This window comes from Gorilla gorilla, chromosome 3 (assembly GCF_029281585.2).
Source record: "Gorilla gorilla gorilla isolate KB3781 chromosome 3, NHGRI_mGorGor1-v2.1_pri, whole genome shotgun sequence".
Classification (NCBI taxonomy): Eukaryota; Metazoa; Chordata; class Mammalia; order Primates; family Hominidae; genus Gorilla; species Gorilla gorilla.
Window position 1 is genome coordinate 51023035 of NC_073227.2, and position 24723 is coordinate 51047757.

Genomic DNA, 24723 nt, shown 5'->3' on the forward strand with positions numbered 1-24723 from the left:
GTCAATGGCTAGAATATTGATTTGAGTAAGAGAATATTTGGTAGTGCCATTTATCGTTTAGTAGCTACATGCTTTAGCTTAAAAGCCCAAATCATTTCCATATGAGAGTTTTTGCTTTGGATCTTAGAGGCTGCCTCATTTTAATAAATGTCTTTGGCTTTTACTCTCACACCTCATAATATCTTAACTGGCTAATTTTACACTTTAAAGTGTTTAGCCCATTTTATTTCATTTTTACAATGTTTCCAAGGCTCTCTTTATCTTAACTTTTAAGTTTTCTGTGACTCTGGTTATAATACATTATTCACTAACATCTTTTTCCTAGTTTTTATTTGCTTAGTTTTATCTAGTTTTCATTGATTATATTAAATTTCTTTTCATTCTTGGAATAAAAACTTTTTAACGTTTTAGTTTTTGCTTCTTTAAGTATATTTTAATTTCTCTTCATTTTTTCATCTTTTTAGTATTTAGTATGTTAATTTTTATCTATGACTGTGTTTTCCCTCAGTAAGTGGCTAGCAAGATAAATAGTCATTGCATGGATAGGTTTTCTATTAGCCCATCTTCTAAACAAGAGGACTGTATATTTACTTTCTGGATGGTTCCAGTACAGACCTGCCTATGTCTTTTAACAAACAACCTGTAATTTGCTCCTGTGTTTCATGAGAAGGGAAATAGGAGATGCACAGGTCAGAGGTTCTTTATAGCACAAGTTTGCCTTTACAAGTGGCACAAGCAAAATCCTGGAAGTGTCTATGGGGCACAAGATCTATGACCAGATTTAAAACCTGTATTCTTAACATATCTTCCATCAGTGTGCATTTGACAAATTTAATATACTACTATCATAGCGTGTGATTATAATAATAGTAAAAGTAATTTATTAAGCATTTACTATGTTCTATATTGGACTGTGGTTTGACATTATTAGTATCAGGCTTATTCTCATAGTATCCCTAAGAGGTAGATATAATTTTAAATATTCTTATAAATAAATAAAGTGAAATTGAATGAAGAAAAGCATGGTCCTTAAAGCTAGTTAGACCTAGATGTGAATTCTGACCCTGCCAACTGTTAGTTGTGTGATTTTGAGCAATATTCCTGTAACACTTGTACTTTTATATTTTTGTGTTTGTTTCCCTATTTTTAAGACTTAAAATTTTAAAAGACAACTTGCAGGGATGCAGTGAAGATTAAATAAATAATGCTTGAAGAGCATCTTATTAAATTATTAGAGCTTTCTCTTTAGAGTCTGTTACTTTCTCATTGCACAACCTTCCTTCTCCTTCACCTCTTATGACATCTTCCTGGCATTGCCCTATCCATGGAAATATCAAAGGTCCTCAAAAGATCAATCACAGCAACCTTGTATCTTTCAGAAAATCTCAAGCTTGCCTTCTTTGGAGGCCACAGAGGCCAAGGCAAAGATTGTGAAGGAATACCAGGCTTTGTTCTCAATCCAGATTTAGAGACCTGGGTTTATTAATCCTCCATGGATAATTAACTCCTTGATTTGCCTCTCCAAACCAGACACAGTTCTGGCAGGTAGAATCCCTGGAGAAATAGAAAAAAAGAGTCTAGAATTATGTACAGGGAATCTTTCTAGACAAGATTATTATTGCCACCCTGTTTTACTTCTTTTCATAAACATTGTAGCTAATATACATTTTTAAATTTTGGGTATAAGAGTTCATGCCGTCCTCCAACTCTCTCTACTGTCATCCTCATCCTATCTTTATCTACTTGTATTTAAATCTGTATGTATGCATATATCTACACATAGACCTATATGTATTAGTTCATTAGGGCTGCTATAAAAAATGCCATAAACTGGTTGGCTTACAAACAACAGAAATTCATTTCTGTCAATTGTGAGACTGGGGAGTCCAAGATCAAGGTACCAGAAGACTTGGTGTCTAGTGAGAGCCCAATTTCTGGTTCATAGATGGCCATCTTTTTCCTGTGTCATCACATGGTAGAAGGGACTAAGCAGCTCTCTGGGTTCTCTTTTATAAGGGCATTAATCCTATTCCTCAGGGCTCTGCCTTCATAACCTAATCACCCCCCAAATACTTCACCTCCTATAGTGTCACATTAAGGGTTAGGATTTGAACGTATGAATTTTGCTGTAGACATTCAGTCTACAGCAATACATTTCTCTATATATATTTTCTATATATCTATCTATGTATCTATGTACCTATATATCATCCATATGAATCATAAGCTAGTGATTCAAACAAGTTATGCATTTATTTGTCTTTCAAATAAATCTGGGTTGGGAGAATGCAGGGGTATACATTTCTCTGCTTCAGGAGTGACTCTTCTATATTGTTGTACCTCCCTTTAGGTTGAACCCTCACTTCATGGTTAAAAATAGTTCAACTCCATCACATATTTTCTGGAAGGGAAAAAGAGGAAGTGAGCAGCTTGCTTTTAAGAGTATCATGCCTGTAATCCCAGCATTTTGGGAGGCCAAAGTGGGTGGATCACCTGAGGTCAGGACTTCGAGACCAGCTTGGCTAACATGGTGAAACCCTGCCTTTACTAAAAATACAAAAACTTAGCCAGATGTGGTGGTGAGTGCCTGTAATGCCAGCTACTCGGGAGGCTGAGGCAGGAGAATTGCTTGAACCTGGGAGGCAGAGGTTGCAGTGAGCCGAGATCGCACCATTGCACTCCAGCCTGGGTAACAAGAGAGAAACTCCATCTCAAAAAAAAAAAAAAAAAAAAGAGTGTGGCCTGGAAGTTGTATGCATTACTTTTGCTGACATCTTACTTGGGAGGACTTTATCACATGGCTATACCTAACCAAATGGGAGGCTGAGAAATATCGCCTTTTGCTAAATGCTATGCCCAAATGAATTTTAGAGGATTCTCTAACTAAAAGAAATAATGAAGAATGGATGGGGGGGTGGGGATGGAGGTAATTACTATTCTCTCTTAATTATTAATAGCAGGAGGATAGTTCCAATAAGAGATCACTTATTTAAAAAAGTGATTTTTTAAGAGATCACGTAAAAAAGTGATCACTTATTTAAAAAAGATTTAAAAAAGAAAGAAGTTGACAGTGTGATTTTTAAAAAATCTCTTTGAAATAGGCTAAAAATTAGACTAGTATTACTTCCACTAGTCTTTTAAAAACAAGTTACTAAGGTGCTATGTGTGCCAGGCACTATGCTAAATACTCAACATACATTATCTCATTTATTTCTTACACTGCTACATGATAGAAATATTTTTCTCTTTGAAAAGTGAGGTTTTGAGGGGTTAAATATCTTTCGCAAGCTCACACAGCTAATAAGTGGAGGAGACAGGATTTCATATGTGGCTGAGCCCACAATGTTAAACCTGAATGTTGCAGCCTCCCAACACACCCTCTTACCTATCACTTTTCTTCCCTTCAGGACTACAGGAAGATTCTCATCAGCCTTATTCTCTTGTTTTGAAAACACATAATAAATAGACTCAAGCAGGGATCGACCACAAAAGAGTGAAATCATTTAATTTATTGTCGATGGTGCTGGTTAATTTCTGTTTTCCTTTCCAGGTCCGTTTTCTCCCTTTCCCTGGCCTACCTGGAGTCTCATGAAGGAGAACTTTATAGACTGAATCACACAAGGGCCTTTGCCCTTTGACTTCTAGTTGGATTTGGTCAGAGGGAAGCTGGAGCAGAATAGAGAGGTTGGGGGTATTGCCTCTGCTCCCTTCCTCCTGAGGCATAGTTTTGGCAGTTGTTGAGTACCTCTTAGTCCTCTTCCCAGAGCTACAGGTCTTGTTTGGTTCTGTAATACCATACCTTCCCCATGACCCTTAGACCTAGGGGTGGTAAGAGCTTCTCATTGTTGACAGCTCCTGGGTGCTTCATCAAGCTTCTTTATTTAACCTTGTTCACACTTCTATTGTGGGGCTCTTCGTTAAACAATTTTTAATAAAATTCTTTGGGTATGCCATCTGTTTTCTGCTAGGATCCTAAAAGATAAACCGGGTTATCATCATGAGTTTAAAATGAACAATTATTGAGCAACATATGACTTGTTAGTGTTGTAGTGCCTTATAAAAATGGGATGCCTGTTTCATTTCTTGCCCATAAGCTTCAGCACATTGTAGGGAGGTCTTTCTTGATGACAGCTGGGGATGATGTCTTTGATTCCTTGGTCATTTTACTAAGATAGTAGCATGAATAATAAAGGAATTTCTACTGAATGGATAAGCTGCAATGATGGATCTTCAGTAACCTGCTCATGCCTAAACATCCTTGGATCCCGTCTGGAATGAGAGCCCATTCAAGTTGGAACTCCCTCCTGTGAATGGAATTTTAATTGACACTTTGATCAACTAATTATATTTCTCAATTATTCTCACTATGTGAATCTTCTTCAAATATTTTTCCTGCTGAGTGATTAAGTATCCATTTCATCCCAGAAAAAACAATCGACTCAATTTTCCTTAGCAATTTGTTCACTAACTGTCCTCAGTCTTCTGACTCTTTAGAGAGCCTAGCTAGCATGTGGCTCTTTAGCATGAGAGATTTAGCTAGGCTGAAGAACACTTTATGTATTCTACAGTTTAGCTGTGGAATTTTATGACTGGAACATCCTCAAATTTCATGCTACCTTTTCATTTTAACAAGCCATAAAATTAGGTCTTTCTTCTCAATATCTTGTATAAGAAATAATCATATATTAAGCCCAACTACTCCATTCCCCTTGTTTTTTTCTATTACATTCTTTTTTACTTTATTATGGCATTATCCAAAGACAATGTAAGACTTTTGTCAAACTCCATTAATCTTTCATTATTTGTTAACTCTGGACAGGAAATGTTTGTGAACCACATTTTGTGTGCTTGACAATGATTCTTAGTTGCTCTTTGGGAATTTATTACTACTACTTCTAATTAACAACTACTAATTATTGAGTTCATATTATGTGTCATGCAACGTTCTAAACTCTTATATATTATCTCATGTAATCCTTACAACAACCCTATAAACATTATTATACCCATTTTACAAATGAGGAAATTGAGTCTTTAATAGTTGAAGTTATTTGTACAAGTTAATTTGTAAACTGATGAGCTAAGATTTAATCCTGGATTTTATTATTATTTCTTTTTTAAAAAAAACCTTGGTGAGCTTAATCACTGCGTTCTAAAAATCAGTTTATCAATTGAACAAGCAAAAATCAAATAATCCCGTTAAAAATGTGCAAAAGACGTGAACACACACTTCTCAAAAGAAGACATACAAGCAGCCAACAAACATGAAAAAATACTCAACATCACTAATTATCAGAGCACAGTGAGATAACATCTCACAGTCAGAATGGCTATTATAAGTAAAAAAAAATAACAGACTCTAGTGAGGCTGCAGAGAAAAGGGAATGCCTGTATTACCATTGATGGGAAAGTAAATTATTTCAGCCAGTTTGGAGAGTTCTCAAAGAATTTCAAACAGATCTTCCATTTGGCCCAGTATTCCTATTATTGGGTATGTAGCAAAATAAAAATAAATCATTCTACCAAAAAGACACATGCACTTGTATGTTCATTACAGCACTATTCACAATAGCAAAAACATGAAATCAACATAGATGCCCATCAGCAGCCATAAAAAAGCATAACACAGCTCTAAAGAAGAAAATCATGTCCCTTGTTAGCAACATAGATGCTGCTGGGGGTCATTATCATAAGTGAATTAATGCAGGAACAGAAAATCAAATATTGCATGGTCTCATTTATAAGGGGGAGCTAAACTTTGGGCACTCATGGACACAAAGATGGCAACAATAGACAACTGGGGCCTATTAGAGTGGGGAGGGATGGAGGGGAGCAAGGGTTGAAAAACTATTGGTTGTCATGCTCTCTACCTGGGTGGTGTGATCAATTATACCCCAAACTTCAGCATCATGCATTATACCCAGGTAACAAACCTGCACATGTACCCCTGAATCGAAAATACAAGTTTAAATTACAAAAAAAGGAAAAAATAAAAATGAAAATCAGTTTATTTATGCAAAGAGAATCTGGGGAAGCACACAACAATCTTAATCTTTTAAATAGAACAGTCTTCTGGTTTTATCTAGCTCAACTCCCAACACTACCTGTTTTCTAGCCTAGTGACTTGATATTACTTTTATATAATTTGATATTAATTCCGAAGGAATGGGAGAGATGGCTTTCTGCCATAGAGAAGCAAATAATACATCCTTGCGATCATCTAGTTTGATAATATGGCTTTATTATAAAAAATCAGGATTGGCCTCTATGGGAAATTGTTCTTTACAATTATGCTGAAAGAAGTGGCTCAGCACTAATTATATAAAACTAAAATCACTGTCTTTGGTAGGCATTTTCTGACACCCAAAGGTCTGTATTACATAATTGCAAAAAAAAAAAAGTCAACTAGTTCAGCTAATTTTGCAGTTAATTCTTCCTGCCAGGGATACAGAAAAACCATGCTCTTTAGGATGAGATTATCCACAGGAGCCTTTACTGCATTTTTAAAGACACTGGTGGGATATTGTTACACCTGCCTTGAACATTTTCCAGGCCTAAGTGGCACAGAACTCCAGGGACTCAATGGGGTCTGGTCATGCACTGGAAAAGATCCAGAGCTGATTTCCAAAATAAATTCTTTTTTGGTGGGGCTCAGGTGGCCCATCTCCAGGCAGAGTTGATGAAACCTCCCATTTTTGATGGGCATGGTAGTCACAGCAACAGACATTTACGGAGCACATCTTTTGGCAGGCATCATGCTAGGTGCGGGTCGAACTCCTTCAATGTCAGCCCTGCCATCTGCTCTCCTGATTACATAGCAGAAGGATCCTTTATCAGCCAGTACTAAAGAGTCTTACGCTCCTGGTCCTCATCAGAGAGTGCAGCCTCCAGTGGTTTGCTCTTCAGTTCCCATTAAATGCCCAGCTGAGAGAAGCGATAGAAGTCATTTATATAGTATTCATCCTTCTCACTCCTCTATGTATCTGGCCTTTTACTGTCACATCACATCAGCTTGGTCCCTACCACTTTACAAAGGTGCATTTTGATGTGCCTTGGCTTGTTTTTCTATTTGAAATCATCAATCACTAAAAGAAACACCCACTTGGAATTGAATGCTGTGTTTACTCCAAAAACTCTGAATAAGTTAATACAGCAAATACTTATTGATTGATTATCTATGGTGCACTACACAAAATGCTGTGTGCCCGAAGAAGTCATAGCCCCTGAAATCACCACTGGACTTGCTGTGCAGTGGAGCAAAATGTGATCTGAGAGCACAAAGAAGGAATTGACTGATTTTGTCTGTGAAAATAAAGAAAGCTTTATTGAGCAGGTGACATTTAAATTGGGTTTGAAAGGATGCATAGGAGTTTCCCAAGAGGTGGTGGCAGAAAGATAGAAGAAATATCAGGAAAAAAATGGAGCATGTGTAAAGGCATAAAATCTCATGCAAGGACCTAGGACGTCCAGGAGAAGGAGAGAAATTCAGGGTATGAGAAGCTTATTATATCAAAAGACAGGGCTAAGAATATTGGTGCAATCAAATAGTGAAGACACTTGTAGGCCATGCTAAAAAGAGTTTGGGTTTTACTCTAATCACTAGAAGATACTCTAACAAGTAGTATGAGGTAAACAATAATATTTATTTATCTTTACAGAAGATAAATAAATGGCAGGGAAGCAGTTAAGTGAGAGGGAAAAGGAGCCTGGTTTAAGTTAGAAGAAGGGATAAAAACTGGTAGTGGTTGGATGTAGGAGCCATTTCTGTAATAACATTTATTTGAAAACAATATTTTTATGGTTACCAAAAAAGCAAGAATACTATTTATTATATCAACCAGTCCATCTGAAGTTTTATGCAAGATATTGTTATATTGTTTAGACTACTGTGCTTAGAAAACTGTTTCATCTAAAAAGCTAACTCAGAATCAAATTTAAGGCTCACCCATAGCTACCATTTTGAGATTTATTTAGAGTATTTCCTATAAATTTCCATTAAATTTCTATTTTATTATACTATGGTATAGATCTTTTATTGCAAGCTACTTTCTTAGTAAGATGAGGTGGTTTATGACTAAATATAAATTAAAATAAAATAAAACTGTATATTATATATGTATATATGTGCATTCACATATAAATATATGTGTATATATACATTAAAATTTATATTTCTTTTTGGTTAATGTCAACTTTATTTTTAGTCCTTCTGGGCTCCTCAGAAATGTTCAAGTTAATAGTTTCAAATGTTGATGTCCCATGTGGAATTCCAGAGCCTGGATATCCGTACACAGATAGCTAAAATCTGTGTGGCTTTAAAAATTTTGAGAAAAACTACTTAAATGTTTGATTGTTTTCTTTTTTGATAATAGTGTTTAGAAACTCTTGACTTAGCAATTCTTCCCTAAGACCTAACAGAGTATGCTAAATACAAGCTGATTTATATCCCTTTATTGTTTTCTTTAGCTTATTGTGTAAAATAGATTGCTTATGCCATGGCATGCTGTCTCACCTATGTTCCTTCCAGGGCATCAACCCAAACTGCTATGCAGAGACTCTGCTAGGATGTTTTATTGAACATAGCTTTTCCTCTGATCTTGAATGGAGGGAAATGGTGACTACGAAAGGACATGTACATATAATAATATTTGGTAGCATTATTGTCCCTATTAGTTGCCCTCCCTCATTCTCTCTGTGTGCTTGGTCAACTGCTATTCTTGCTAAAGATAAAAACTTAATGATTGTTTTGTGGAGACAGCCTTCTCCTTTAACGAAAAATTTTTAACCAAAAATTTTATTAAATTTGCCTTACTATTTGTGTTCTTAGCATCTTGTAGCATGCCCCTTTTGTACTATTTTCAACAATTATAAATAAGTTTACATTTATTTGTGTAATCTTTTGTGTAAAGTCTGTCTCCCCCAAAAGTACATTTCCTCAGTAACAGGAAGCAGTTGTGTGTTTGTTTGTGTGTGTGTGTGTGTGTGTGCATGTGTGGCTTTTTTGCTTATTGTATAGCTTTAACACAGCACAGTGCCTAATCCCTAATGGAGACTCAAAATAATGTTGAATGAATGGATAAATGCATGAATGAGTACGGTAGCACACTTACACATTCATAGGTCATGTGGTAAGTGTTTTTCTGGCAATCTTAGTTGGCAGAGGCCTGATTTCTTTTCCTACCTTTTTTTATTCCTTGAAATGTGTATTTCTTCCTTGGTGATTCATAGATAAAGAAAAATTAAATAGATTACCTTATCTTCGTCTGTGAAGTTTGTCACATAAATGTAAAGCCGTGTCTTGTTCACATGTTACAGCTCACTGCTCTGAATTTTAAGTTGTAAAGTGTTTGAGCAAGGTAGAGTTTTTTCATGTATTGAAGGGTAATGAGATAGGTTCTTTCCTGGCATATGCAATTATTCTAAATAACTGAATAAGATGCAATGCTGAGATTTATAAGAAAAAAACTTGGACATTTCATAGCTTCTCTGGCATGTTCATTCTGGGCGTGGAGTCACTGCAGTGAAAGCCTTCAATTCACTTGAGCTTCTTGGGCACCTAGTCAACAGTGAGTTCAAACCACAGCCTCTCATATACCCCAGACTAGGAGTTCTCTGTACCATTTTTCAATAATACAATTGTGCTGTATCAGTGAGCAGGCAGCTTGCAGGGTGCAATGGAAAGAGTATAGGTTTTGGAGTCAGCTCAACCTGAATTCAAGATCAACCCAAGCCTTGTACTGATTAACTGAAAGACTCTGGGCATGCTCTTTATTCTCTTTAAACTTTAGTTTTTTTATTTAAAAAACTGAGATAGTTCCTTTCTTAAAAAATGCTTACTTCGCACCAATCCTTAGAAGAGTTCATGTTTGTAAAGCACTTAACACATTACTATTATCATTATTTTCAGGATGATATTAATTTTAAGAAAAAATCGATTCTGAACCAATTAAAAATATGGAAGAAATATTTCCATAGGTGTCGTGGAGGTCTTGATAAACTATGCCAAGTAATAGAGTAAATAATTTCCACTAGCATAGAATTGAATGGTGGAGTGTATGTAAAAACAAACTTATGTCTGACATTCTTAGCCAAATACCAACCAGGAAAAGAAAATTTCCTAAGAATGTCAATGTGTAAGGAAATACACTCTCTTTTGTGGACACAGAGGTTTCTTTATAGATCAAGTAATAATTAGAATGTCTTTGATAAGAAAAAGTGTGGCAATGAGACCTTTGGAATATGCAAATGCAGGGAAAGCAGGGCAGATTGAGATTTACCCCGATAAATGCTCCAAACCTCAGCATGGGAGTGATCTGTAATGTTTCCCTGAAATGTGCCAAGTAGGCTAAAATCTCTATTCTGCTATTGCTGCTGCTGCACTTAGGATGAGAGAAGGCGATCATCTGATTTCCTTGTCCCCTGTAGGATCTTGCTGTTAGGCTTGGTAATGACAGGGTCAAGTAGAGGGCAGAGATATGGGACCCAGTAGGGAACAGGAGGCTTTGACTACTGTCAATGCTCAGCATGTGGCATGGGGACCAAAGGCCTGGTTCCAAGGGAAAGACCTGAGGGCAGGGCAGGTAGGGTTGTGGAGGCTGTGTTGAGTAGCAGTGGCTGGGTGAGGGAAGTAGGTATTCAGCTGCCTGTCCTCTGTTATGGAGCAGCTTTTTTCCAACCTTAAGCACTCATTACACCGCCTGTATACTAGACACCCAGGTGTCTTGAAAATCAGTGACCATTATGCCTTTAAGTACTTTGCTTAACGTAAGCAAAGCCTGCATTTCTACTGCAATGTGGAATCTTCTCCCGTGGTAGTAATGCTGCAAGAGTTATTTGTAGTTAAGAATATTGAGACGGGTCCTTTCTTGGCATATGCATCGTACTCTAAACAACTGACTAAGACACAATGCTACCATAAGAAAAGAGCCAGGTAGGAGATGTGTGATAGCTTTTCTGGTACATTCATTTTGTTTGGAGTCATTGTGGGGAATTTTCTTTCATTTGAGAAAAATGGGGGCATATATTCTCTTTACTGCTTTAGTTCATGTATCAAATTCCCCAGAGTTCTTTCCCATTTTAACTTAGCTATCTCTTAAAAGAAATAGAATATAGCAAAAGTAAAATGTTACCAGTTATTACTACATTTAGTCTTTAATGTGTTGTCATGGTGCTTTCATTACCTTTGTTCTTACTTTAGAGGTTTCACGTCTGTATTCCTGGCCCAACTACCAACAAATAAAGAGATATAACTTGCCTCAGAGAGCAATACATATTCTCTGTAGCCCTGTGCGTTCGTTCATACTGCTTTTGAATGTATCAGTTTGACATTTTTTATGGTGATTATGATGACATAAGTTATACAAGATAGACTGAAATAAAATGGAACCAAGAAGTAAATACTCCTATACTATAGGACTGTTTAACCTATTTTAGAAGCCTCATCCAGTCTTTGAGGTCCAGATCAAACGCCACCAACCTCAGAAAGCCTTCTCCACTCTCATAAAGTACAGTTTGCCTCCTGTTGTGATTTCCTAGCCTATCTTTGTTTATTCATTATTCATTTGGCACTTATTTTTCATTCTACCCTGTGGGTTAATTTTTTGTGCATTTACGAAAAATACACTTTTACATAAATGTATATAGTAACCTCCATAAGAACTAGAACGTTTTTATTTTTTAAATGAGTCCCGCTTGGCACCCTGCTTAGCACAAGTAGGAATAAAAAATGTTTAGTGTGGGATTATATTTCTCCCTGTCTTGTTCACAGATCAAAAATTGATCCAATACCTATTCTGAGCCAGCAACTGTGCTGAATGCCTAGGACACAGTGACAACAAGGCAGACATGGTCTCTGTCTTTGATTAAAAATAATTACTCCAGTTTTTCCTTCTTCCTTCTCTATGGTTTTATGTTGGGAAGTAGAGTGGTAGAATGTAGGAAGCAGCTGGACAGGAGAGAAAAATGGAGTAGTTCGAAGAAACACACATTGTCCCCTTTCTCACTTTCATAGTAATGTTTTAGAAGTTAAAAGCATCAGCTCTGGAGTGCCTGCCCTACCTGTGTTTAAATTTTCTCTCTGTGTCTTCTCTGGGTGGCCTTGGAATTGTTATTTAATCTCACTGAGGCTCAATATCTGCAAATAATAGAGTCTGCTATGGCAAAGGAGATGATATTTATGCCAAACTCAAAATATCTGCTTAAGTAGTGTTGGTAGTCATTATCATTATTGTTGCTGTTAGCTGCTGCTATCTTTACATGCATGGCTGTTAAGGAGGGCCATGTCTAGTACTGCTTGGAGTAAGGTAGAGATAACCGAGGGTGGGAATTTGCTCCAAGGATTCCTTTCCCAGATGGTAGACTGGCTCCAGGCTCCCTAAACAATCCTGAAGAGTATGCTGGCCCTTTCTGTATTTGGACTTAAACCTAACTGTTGTGGGTTTCCTGGAGCTTGCCTCCTGCTGGCAGCCCTCCTCTTACCTGAGGTAAGACTTACTAGATGGAAGAGTATGTGGCAGTAAGGAAAAATGTCTTCTCCTCTTTGGCATCCTAGTTGTACATTTACTCAGTTCCAAAGGGAAGAACTGTGTTCAGTATTTTGTGGGTTAAGCTTTCCTTTTAAAACTTTATTTTCTCAAATACTAACAAAAATGGATTTTTCTCCCTACTCTCTCTTGTTAATAGGGTGCTGAGAAAATTTTGTCAATGAATGAATCAGGAGAACTGCAAGACATCCTAACCAAAATTGAGGTAAATGTGCTTTCAGCAACTTAGTTTTAGTAATCAAAATGTTAAACACATTCTGATTATAATTGAGTTTTCCTAATTGAATTCTCTCTCCCCATGTTCTTACAAATATGCAATAGGATACATGTGGCAGTTTTAATTTGATATCTTCTGTTATTAGGTTTGTTGCAGCTAGAGTGACTTTAATGTTAACTTCTAATGATCTCATACTATTAGGTGAGTGTTATGGTCAGCTTTATTTGATCCCAACTCTCTGTAATACAGACACTGATGAGGTGTTTCAAGTCAGGAAATAGTCTTGATGCACATTAAAATTTTTCATTGAAACAACTTTATTTTTCCCATGGATCTTCCTACATATAGAAGAGCTTCCTACATCATTTATAAAGATTAAAGAAAAACTTGTGTCTCCAAAAAGCACATTTTAATTTGTATTCCTGTGCTCATACATATAGCATCAGAGAAATACTTATTCAAATACTTATAAAATTAACATGCAACCAGAAAGCCCTTATTACCTCACTGCTAAATTATTTTATCAGATTGTTTCTCCCTATTTGTAAGAAGATTCTATATTTTATTGTCCTGAATGGGACACTTTGAGAGTGAAAAGTATGTGTTAGTAATTGTTCTGGGACAGCAAATGTGAAACAGGACTTTCCAGGAGAAATAGGTCATATGGTTATCCAGTATCTATATGTCACTACTGGTTATTATTGCTCTAGTCTTTGCTAACCTAATTTCTGATTCTCTACCATTCCTTCCACTCTAGATAAAAGAAAGGACTATGTGGCTTCTCATGCTTTCTTACTACTATCCCTTTGTGCAAGTTGTTCTGTCTGCCTAGAATGATATTGTTCCAATTCCTCATTTCCCTCCACCATTTTCAAGGCCCATCTTCAGTATCAGTTCTTCCAATAGTCATTTCTGATCTCCCCCGCCTTTGAATTCCTATAACCCTCTTTTTAGGGGCCTTATAAAAGTCTTTTTTGTATTACCTTTCTTTTAGTATTTGACTCATGTCCCAAATGAACTAGATGCTCCTTGATTGAACGATTCATGTTTTATTCATATTGTGACCTTTCCCAGAAGGAAAACAATGGATTCATTCATTCAACAAACATTTATTAAGTATCTACTGTTTACAGGTACTTTGCTAAGGGAGACAACAATGTCCTCTCAATGTACTGCAGACCTATAGCAATAACTCAAAATCGTTTTTCATCAGTTTTTGTCGTAATACAAACAATAGAGTATGTTTAGACATTGTGGTTCAATGAGGATGATGGCCAGAAATATAGTGCTTATACAGGAGGAGAATGCTTGGGCTTTAGCAAAATAATTTACTATGGTCTGATTCTAAATTCAAAAGCCATGCGATACATACAGAGAGTAAACTTGTTTTGTAAAATGTTTTAAATTTCCTTTTTTCCATAATTTATAATTTCTGAAGTATTATGACTTGGAAATCAGAAGATTTTTAGCTCCTTCCTCAGCTCTGCTTCTGGCTGTGTGACTTTGGGCATAACCTTTCACCTGCCAGTATCTTGATTTCTTTATCTATTAAATCGGGGTGTGTACTTGCTCCTCTTAAAACTCCTCTTAGCTAAAAAAGCTGTATGAATGGATCTATTTATTTCTTTCTGTTCTCATATACTACCCCAATCCTGTGAAGTCATTCACTTACATTATTATATATCTTTTTATTTAAACAATTTGGTTTATGTGTATTATTCTCTGTACACACTTTAAACTCATTTAAATTGTATTATGCAGTATCATTGATCTATTTACTTCTTGTTGCATCAATATCATACTATTTTAATTCTATGGTTTAAGAGCATCTTTTAGGATCTTACAGGATGAATATCCTTAATTGCTTTTCTTTGTACAGATTGATGACTGATTTAGCTATTCTGAACTTTTATTCCATTGAGTCTGTAATTCTTCAATTCTACAACTTGATCAACAGTACCATGGTAGATAATCTCTCTCTCTCCATCAGCTCAAAAAGTTTGGAAAAGAAGATGTTTTTCTCTTCATTAAGTCTGTCTCCATTCTACAGATGACATAAATAAGGCACAAATATTTTAAGTTATTTTTAATGTTCAAAATAATGGTATGGCATTGGCTTTCTACTGTTATAGGAACTCTGTGGTGCCATCACTATGTTCGGCTGCTTTGGGATATAGTAAAACTGGTGGAGAATTTGTAGTCAATCAAGAAAACCCAGAACTCTGCCTGAGAGGTAGCTGGAGTTTAAGAGGAAGTAAAGAGACCAGGTGAAATGAAGCACTGGGAGAGCCATGCAAAGAGGATAAGGGATACAAAATACAGATCCAAACCAATCCCACTTTTCTGGTTGGCTTTTGACAGTAGAGTAGGAGTTCAATTTTCATGACGCAGGAAACATTTCAGTCCTTACTATATAGCAAGATATATTCCTGGCATTTTATATGTATTAAATCATTGAAAGCTCACTACTCTGCTAAATGAGTTCTCTTATTATCCCCATTTTACTGGCAAGGGAATGGAGGTACAGAAAGACAAAATCACTTGCTCAAGAGTGTTTGGGTAGTCAGTATTTGATTTATGATTCTAATCAGTCTGACTCCAAACCCATGATGTTAATTAACTATGAACCTATGCTGCCATGACTCTCAAATTAAGCGGCATGTAGGTATCTAGGAAATCTGACTATACTGTGGCAGGACACAAAACCTGGGTTAGTAGTTTCCTAGGAGGTAAGCTAGTAAAGATGTTAGGTCCAGGGAATAGGCTGGGTTTTGACACAGGGCTCTAACACTAGACAGATCCTGGCAAGTTCTAGTTTGCTGTTACTTGGGTTGCTACATGGTAGTTTATGACCGCTCCTGGTCCTCATAATTCAGGTTCCAGTTTCTAGCAGTTATTTCAAGTGATGATGAAGAGAGAGGCTTAGCAGCTGTGGTTGGGCCATCAGAAATGGAGTCAGAAAATAATTCCAAATTTTTTGTGCACCAAGAATCTTATCATATATCCCACCCAACTGAAAATTGCTGGGGAAACTGAGTCGATCTGATTTGTTGATGAAGATTATTAGTGGCCTCAAACATGAGGAGCTGGCCAAAGGCAGCAGAAGCTAGTAACACATGTGATAGCTTCTATGGAGATCTGGTCTCAGTAGAGTTGGTTGTACCAATGGGGACTGTGTTCCTGAAATGACAGTTTGCAGGTAATCCTCCCACTAAGATGTGAGCTCCATGTGAACACAGATGTTCATTTCTTTTTATTATTTACTTCTAGTGCCTAGAACAGGGATTGGGATATCCCAGGCACATATAAATATTTTCTGAGGGAATAAATAAATGACTTCTCTTTCATCCAAAGCTTTTTTGGAGGAGGCAAAGCATTCAAGAGATGAAAAGAAAGAGAAAATTATTATTTTATATAAAAGAATGTGTGGCTGAAAGGATGAATGAAACCACCATCTTTTTGGTAAATGATATTTATTTATGTTAATAAATAGGCTAAAAATGAGAAGCAACAAAGGGTCTAAGGAGTCCTCACAAAACAATAACCAAGATGGATAGCTAATTCTGCTGGTGTCCATGCAGGGAGAGCCAGGGGAGTGCTGAGATATATTACCATACCACTGGTTCTGGCAGACACTGAATTAAAGATCTCAGATGGCAGAGAAGCTCCAAGTAAGCTTTGCCTTGTTATTTTTTTGAAGATATGAGTAAATAGTTTTGCTGCCATTTGTACTGAGATTGCCAACATAGTGTCCATTTTCTGTCCTTTTTTTTTTTTTTTTTGGTAAAGCTTATAAAAATTACTTAATCTGATTCTCCCCTGAGGGCTGGTAACCACTTATTTGTTCATGAAGAACCGAGCAAAGATTCCCAGCTACACACTTAGTATGTCAAAAATGGCATAGACTGTCTGTGCAAGGCATTGGAGCTGTCAGAGACTGTCCTGAGGTTCCCTGGAGAGGTATAGCTCTGTATGATGGTCCTTTCTAGGGGGAAAGGGGGTGGCCATAGCCTGTTCTGAGGCTACAGCCATAGCTACCACCTATAGATTCACCTGGGGAATCAGGCCATGTCATCTGCTTCTCTCTGAAATAAAAACATCTATTTAAGTAGGTTTATGGCAGTTCATCCCATCTGGTTTAAGAATCAGGCTCCTATATCCAGGCTTATACATTTAGAATTATGAGCTACAAATTTCCCTTGTCTGCATTTTGTTCAGTGGCTTCTTTCTCAACTCTGCAAATTAAGGATGCCGGAAACACTGATGATCAGAAAAGATTCTATTTATTTTTTTAGCAGCTTGGTCAGGCAGAGGGGTGTTTAGTAGGCATTTAAGCGTTTGCTGAATTAAATTTTTGAATCTAGTTTAAAACAAAATACATAGACCAAGATGAATCATCCAGAGATGATTATAATGCCAAGCGTGTACTCTGACAATTTGTTTTATGGGTAATACTGCTTCATAGACAATCTGGATAATGAGGTGTATTGTCACAGAGGCTCAAATAAGTTGCTTCCTCTTTGATAGGATACTTAACGGACTTTCAAGCTCTATTGGAATAGGATTTGATGATCTGAGGTTAAAAATAATAAGAGCTTCATTTCCTGATCTCAAAGAAGACATGAAGACTCTTGATCTTAGCATCCTGCTTCTATATTGCATAACTGGGGGTAAACTTACATCTTGAAATTTGAGTTTCAAATTTCCTTTGCTACAAAGGAAGTCTATTTCACAATCATTCATAAACTCTGCCATTATCTTTGTCGTTTGTCGTTTTTGTCCTTTGTTAGAGACACAATACATTTTGTGTGCTTTAGTTGAGATGACTGCAATATGGAGCAGACCTATCCAAGACTCAGGGGTGAGGCTGAGATGTACTATTAGGAAAGCAGAGAAATGTCTGGTTCACTGCTATATTCCCATTGCCTTACACAGTGCCTGGCTAGTGAATACTCAATATATATTTGTGGAATGGAATGAATAAGTAAAAGGTCTCACTCACTGAGTATCTATCTTTTAAAACTCACTCACAGGAATAAATGAACAGAAAGAGGTAAAGTGGAGGGTGATTTCTCATTCTTTTTCTCTTGAACTCCACCCCAAAGTGACTTGTCTCAACCAAAACCACTATTCAGAGGAGAGGAGACACAGTCTGTAGATTCAGTACTCTGTGTGCTATTCTCAACCAGGTCTGCCTGGATTCTTAATTGCTCGCAGGTCAGCGTTTCCTCAGCAGTCAATCTCTTCATTGAAAGTGGAAGTCAGGGCCGGGCGCGGTGGCTCACGTCTGTAATCCCAGCACTTTGGGAGGCCAAGGCGGGCGGATCACCAGGGCAAGAGATCGAGACCGTCCTGGCTAACACGGTGAAACCCCGTCTCTACTAAAAATACAAAAAATTAGCTGGGCAGGGTGGTGGGCGCCTGTAGTCCCAGCTACTCGGGAGGCTGAGGCAGGAGAATGGCGTGAACCAGCGAGGCGGAGCTTGCAGTGAGCTGAGATCGTGCCACTGCACTCCAGCCTGGGAAACAGAGCGAAACTCCGTCTCAAAAAAAAAAAAAAAAAAGTGGAAGTCAGTATTTTTACTAATAGTTACTAATAGTAATGAAGCCTGTTTTGTTACTAGTTAGTAATGTTACTAATAATTAGTAATATTATTAGTAAAGTAGAAGTCTGTTTCATCAACTTCAGTTATTCAGTTATTCCTCCAACTCCAAACTTTGTCCATGTTCTTTGGGAAATTCCTAGCTCTTTTTCTATCTTGATCTGTGGGCAAAACTGTCTACAGAGGGGTTAGACTTCAGAGCAACACTAATATAAGAGCATCTAATATAACCCAACTGGGTTTTCTTTGTACAGAACCCTCTAAATTAGGACCAGACTTCCAGTATAACAAATTGCTCTTTGAAAGACACGGCTAGGCATGACTAAATTATTTATTCTTATTAGAATAATAAATAGCATAAATTGTGCTGGAAGATGTAGCAAGAATGAGATTCCTGGGTGCTGAGGGGGCACTGGGGAGCTTTAGTGGGTTGCCTCAAGACCCACCCACCTCACCACCACTTTGGCTTTAGTCATAGCGTTTATCCTTTCAACTGCTTTACATTTGGGGATCTCATGTTTAGATAATTTGGGAAAAAATGGATGCAAGTAAACATTGAAAACTACTATCATAGAGGGAAGACCATGGATTTTGCTCATAAAGAGACCTCTTCAATATTCCACTTTCTAGTTATAACTTGATAATTACTTTTTAAAAACCAGCTTAGAGGCTGTGTTTCCTCATTTGTAAAACGGTGGTGTCTATCACATCAGGTTGGTGTGAGAAGGGGGCAAAGACTCCACACAAGATATAAGCCATCCCTTTCCTCTCCTACGTTTATGGCTGAAATAGCTAATTTTTCCTGAGAATGGAAGTAGCCCGAGAATCTTTCCAGCACTATTCTCCAAGACAACAGAAATAGCACATGAATTGAAACACATTTACTCTCCCTTTCTTACAGTGGCAAAACCTTAAACCAGAAGGCGAAGTATGGAACAAGTGTTTAAACTGAATGACTCTTAGAAGTGTAGAAAATGGTTGTGTCATGTGACCACAAGCAGTTTAGCTTAAGGTAGCAGTTAATAAAAATCCTTTCAATAGGAATTTATTAATAAAATAATGGCTAATAATAGCTAACTGTATTGAGTGCCTACTATGTGTCAGGCAATGTTCTGTTCACGTCCCATGAATTAGTTCATTGAATCCTCTCAATAATCCTTTGAATGAAAGAGAGATCTAATCACAGAATTGCAGACTCTGAGGATCCTATTTTAGAATGGCCTTGTTGTATTTGTGATTATTTTTAGAAATAAAAATGTAGCTTTGGTATTTATATATTAAGTTTATTTTAGGAAATTTGTTCTGACAAGGGGATAAATTATGAAGAAACAGTAGACTCTTGGTATTAGTGAATTTAACATTTGATATTTTAGCCTTTGAAAGTAATATTCGTAAGTCATGTTGTAGGCCCATTATGTAAAATAATTTTTAATTGTGTTGAGTTACTATTTTGAATTTTGTGTGCTCAGAGCCTGGTGTCTGAAGTGCCACACATAGACAATGAGCTCAGAAAGCTGCACAGCACTAACATTTCATTCCAGCTTTGTTTTTCTTTGCTTGTAGTCACAAATATATTTCATGAGAAAACCATATGGCTATTCAAGAATATGGTCATTCATAAGTGTCTTGGGTCATAGCAGGAGTTGATATTCACCTAGTGTGCACTGGTACAGCAGTTGTGGTTATTGAAAATATTGAAATATGTTTGTACTCATTAAGATATTGAAATAATTGGTCCAGGTATGGTGGCTTATGCCTGTAATCCCAGCACTTTGGGAGGCCGAGGTGGGTGGATCACTTGAGTTAGGAGTTTGTGACCAGCCTGACCAACATGGTGAAACCCCATCTCTACTAAAAATACAAAAATTAGCCAGGCGTGGTGACATGCACCTGTAATCCCAGCTTCTTGGGAGGCTGAGGCAGGAGAATCACTTGAACCTGGGAGGAGGAGGTTGCAGTGAGCTGCTGAGGTCGCACCACTGCACTCCAGCCTGGGCAACAGAGTGAGACTCCGTCTCAAAAAAAAAAAAAGAGATATTGAAATAATTTATATGGTTGGTAAATAGCCATTGCCCAAGATGGATTAATATCTCTTTTCTTCTATGTCAACTCTAACCTATAAATTTTGCCAGATACAATGCAGGATGCCCACTTACATTTAAATATCAGATAAATTATAAATAATTTTCTAGCTTAAGTATATCTCATACAATATTTAGTACATACTTAAACAAAAATTATTTGTGGTCTATCTGAAATTCAAATTTAACTGAGCGTCCTGTATTTTTATTTGCAAAATCTGACAACTCTACTTTACTAGGAACTCAGATCTATTTACAATCTAGCAGTAATGAGTAAAGGGCTGGACTCAGGGTCCCTGCAGGTCCTTATTGTAGGACCTTGGCCAGCCCAGCATTTATTCTGACTTGATGCACTTGTTGTACAAGTCATTAAATATTTTTAGCATAATCTCCTGTCATAGCAATAGTGAATGACAAGGATCTGTCTACATTATATTCTTTCTAGTATTTGATAAGAACTCCACTACTTAGGAATTTTCTCATCTCTAGCTTTTAAAGTACACTATTTTTCCATCATTGGGTTTGTTTTTACTCAAAGTTTTTCTTTTTTCTATTTTAATATTACACAAAATTTAAGTGCAGTGCATCCTTTTTTTTAAGTCAATTCTTGCACAAAGAAATGACAAAAATCCATTAACAAAGTGACCAAATTGCTGTACATATTCAATCTATCTTTTTGGAAGAGCTTTAAATCTCTACAGTCTTGACAAAATTAATTGTTTGTTTTATTCAGATTGATTGACAACAACTACTTTCTGTGATTCAGTGCCATTAGAAATGAGATATTATGTGAGTTTAGCCATCTTGATATAATAGTCAAGTCAAACTATAATTGCAAGTGAATCCTGCTATATACAGAGAATGCCCATTTATATTGTCTTAAAATATCAATATTAGATTGATGTTTTGTAAGTATCAATTAGATCCTAATGTTTGAATACCAAAGTACATCCCACAGGTTACTAATTATGAGAGAATTATATTATTGACTCGAGAAAAATTCTCATAATTATATGTGCTGAGCAATCATGGGTTAAACTCAGTTTATCAGGTTTCTTTTAGGTTGAATATTTTTGAGGCTTTAATATGTGCAATTATAAATCTTTGGAGAAAAGCTATATGTATGTGTCAATATGTTAAGCATGTTTGTCTGAGTATGTGTTTGTGTGTGTGTGTATCCACATTTCCTGAGCTTATTTTATCAATTATTCCCTTCACAAAGCCAGGGTTTCAAACACTGCTGCAAATTCCTTTTTTGCAAGTCGGAAGCTTAGTATCAATTTACTTATTTTCTCTTTGTATTCATTCTGTAATGGCACCTAATCTCCCTTAAACTGATGGATGCCACTAGAGGACACCAGTAAAGGTTATATGCTCAGAAAAGCAAACAGAAATGCATGTAAATGATTTTAAAAGTATTACTCTCAACACACTATCGGGCTATTTTCATTCTATTATCAGAGATACTTTACCTTTGCTTGAGATAGAAAGGTTGATAGCTACTGTGGGAAGCTAAATAGACTTACAGAAATGTCTCTAAATTTCTGTGTTTGTTTTCTTAAAGATAAAATGAGGATAATGATGCTCGAATTAAGTCTTTACTGAAAAAGGTGTTTGTATGTGTACTTGTAAGGGTGGGTGAAGGTTCTATACAAAAATGCATTTCAAAGTGCTTTGAAAAAAGAGGTATTATTCTAAATGTACAATATAATTAGTAATCTTCAGTTTATAGTGGCTCCTGCACACTTCAGCTTTTAGCTTTCTGATTTTCCAGACTTGCTATTAATATGCTATTCTATAAACAAAGACATGAAACTGTTAAATGATACTAATGGGAAAGTTAAAGTATTTTCCCTTAATACAAAAAGCCAGCTTCTGAATTATTTGGTTTGTAGACAGATGTTTTCATATGATGGATTTCTTGAAGTTATGTGCCCTTCAACCTAAAATTTACCCACTTTACAAACCAAGCCTGTGGTATAGATGGCCATTGGCTGGGGAATGAAGGAGAATTTCAACTAATTACTTTCCTGGGTGTAATGTGTATTAATGGTAGGTGAATTCAAGTGTATAGCCATATTATGCCAATATTGTTTTATGACCACTCACAGTTCAGAAAGACCGGGAGGCTGATTGAGTTGTTCATGCTAACACATCCTCTGTTTTGTCTTGTTCCCCTGCCACCTTATACAGAGAGTACAGCATCCACATGAGTGTCCCTCTTGTGGAGGCTTTGGCTTTCTTCCATGCTCCGTGTGCCATGGGAGCAAGATGTCCGTGTTTCGAAACTGCTTCACAGACTCTTTCAAAGCCCTGAAGTGTACGGCTTGCAATGAAAATGGTCTTCAGCGTTGTAAGAACTGTGCTGGTTAATTGGAGCTTCTACCCAGGAAAAGCCTCATTTTATTAATCAAAGGCAATACTTTGGTTTATATATATATTTTTAAATGGTTATGTTTATGGATTAATCAATAAACTTTGTTTATTATAATTGTCTTTGTGGTGAATTTTTGCTGCAATCATTTTCATTGATGTATTAAATAAATGTTTATTTAACAACTACTATGTGCCAAGCCCTGTGCTAGACCCTGGTTTCTAATTGGAATTAATGGAGTACCCCAAACCATTCCAAGATATCTAAAGTCTGATTCCCTAAATGTGTTTGCTCGTCTAAAGAAAATAACAAAATCTAGATAATGGTGCCTATTGCAACCTCACCCTATTGACTAGGATGAGTTAATGCAACTACCTAGAAGCATAACATATTCCTAGACATTCTACAAGGAAGAAGAGAGCTCTGGATAGTGGAAAAAATATGATCACCTTTATACTTAGGTAGTAATTTTTATTAAGCTGTAGAATAGTTTCTTTTTTTTTAAGCGGCAGAATAGTCTCAAAGCTGATGATCCTAATGATAAACCATAATGTTATCAGGTGGATTTCTTGGTGTTGATACAAAAGCTACCAGAAGACTTATCTGGACATTTATTTATTTATTTATTTATTTTATCTTTGGGGGTACATGTGAAGGTTTGTTACATAGAATTGCTTTTGCCATTGTCACTTGAAAGCCATTCAAAAGGGTGGCTCTTTATTGTCCTCTTAGCGGGACACCAGAGCACTCTACTGTTTGAACACACTCTAAGTAAGAATGTGCAAAAAAAGAAAATTTGCTGTAATTATTGGCTGATGACTACCTATATACATGTCTGTACTCGGATGGATTTACTTATCAATGATTTTTAGAAATTGCCTTCACAGTATTTGTGATAAGGTAATCAAAATATTTTGCTCCTTGGTTTTCTGAAAAGCAACAAATATTTACAGAGTACTTTTTAATTAGCTAGGCCTAGTGTAAGGGATGGTTTCTGCTTTCATGGAGCTTACACTTTAAGAAGTAAGGAGTATTCAACAAATAAATATGAGCCGATGAGTCCTATAATACTACAAAAGGGCCAGGCGCAGTGGCTCACCCCTGTAATCCCAGCACTTTGGGAGGCAGAGGCGGGTAGATCATAAGGTAAGGATATCAAGACCATCTTGGCTAACACGGTGAAACCTCGTCTCTACTAAAAATACAAAAAATTAGCTGGGCGTGGTGGCAGCGCCTATAGTCTCCGCTACTCGGGAGGCTAAGGCAGGAGAATTGGTTGAACCTGGGAAGCAGAGGCTGCAGTGAGTCAAGATCGCACCACTGCACTCCAGCCTGGGTGACAGAGCGAGACTCTGTCTCAAAAAAAAAACAACAAAAAAAAACCACACAAAAAAACTACAAAAGGAGTACAATGTGCTACGGGAAAGCATCACAGGAGGACCAACCTACATGAGGTAGAAAATGATTAGAAAGACTTTGCCGAGCAACTGATATTTTAACTGAGACATGAGGGAAATTGGAAACTAGTTAGTCAACAAGCAAGAGGATAGTGCTTCAGGTAGAGAAATAGCATATGTGGTGACCCGAGGTCAGAGGAAAGGTGTGTAGTTGAAGAACTGTAACAAATCCAATGTAGGAGTGGTTGTCTCATAATAGTAGAGCAGTTTATAGCAGAATAAGCCTCCTGATAATAACGCATATACACTGAACAAAATAATAAAAAACAAACACAATTGTTGAAGTACTAGAAAACAACCCCAAACGAAAAGAAACAGGAGAGGATTCATTCACTGAAAGATTGGAAACACAACGAACCTCACATTTATCCAGCATTTCCTCTGCAGGTACTTTTCAGTTTTCATAGAATATGCCTCATAAAGAAACTGTAGTCTTACTGGGTGAAAAA

General features: G+C 36.8%; 1 protein-coding gene across 1 annotated transcript in view; it reads left to right on the top strand.

Moving 5' to 3' along the window:
• GRXCR1 (glutaredoxin and cysteine rich domain containing 1) overlaps positions 1-22934 on the top strand; it is a 136158-nt gene extending 113224 nt beyond the window's left edge. Inside the window, exons 3-4 of the mRNA XM_004038621.3 lie at positions 12682-12747; positions 22637-22934. Coding sequence (XP_004038669.2) covers positions 12682-12747; positions 22637-22816 — 246 coding nt within the window. The 3' untranslated portion in view covers positions 22817-22934. The remainder of the gene's footprint in view (positions 1-12681; positions 12748-22636) is intronic.
• The last annotated feature ends 1789 nt before the right edge of the window (positions 22935-24723 follow it).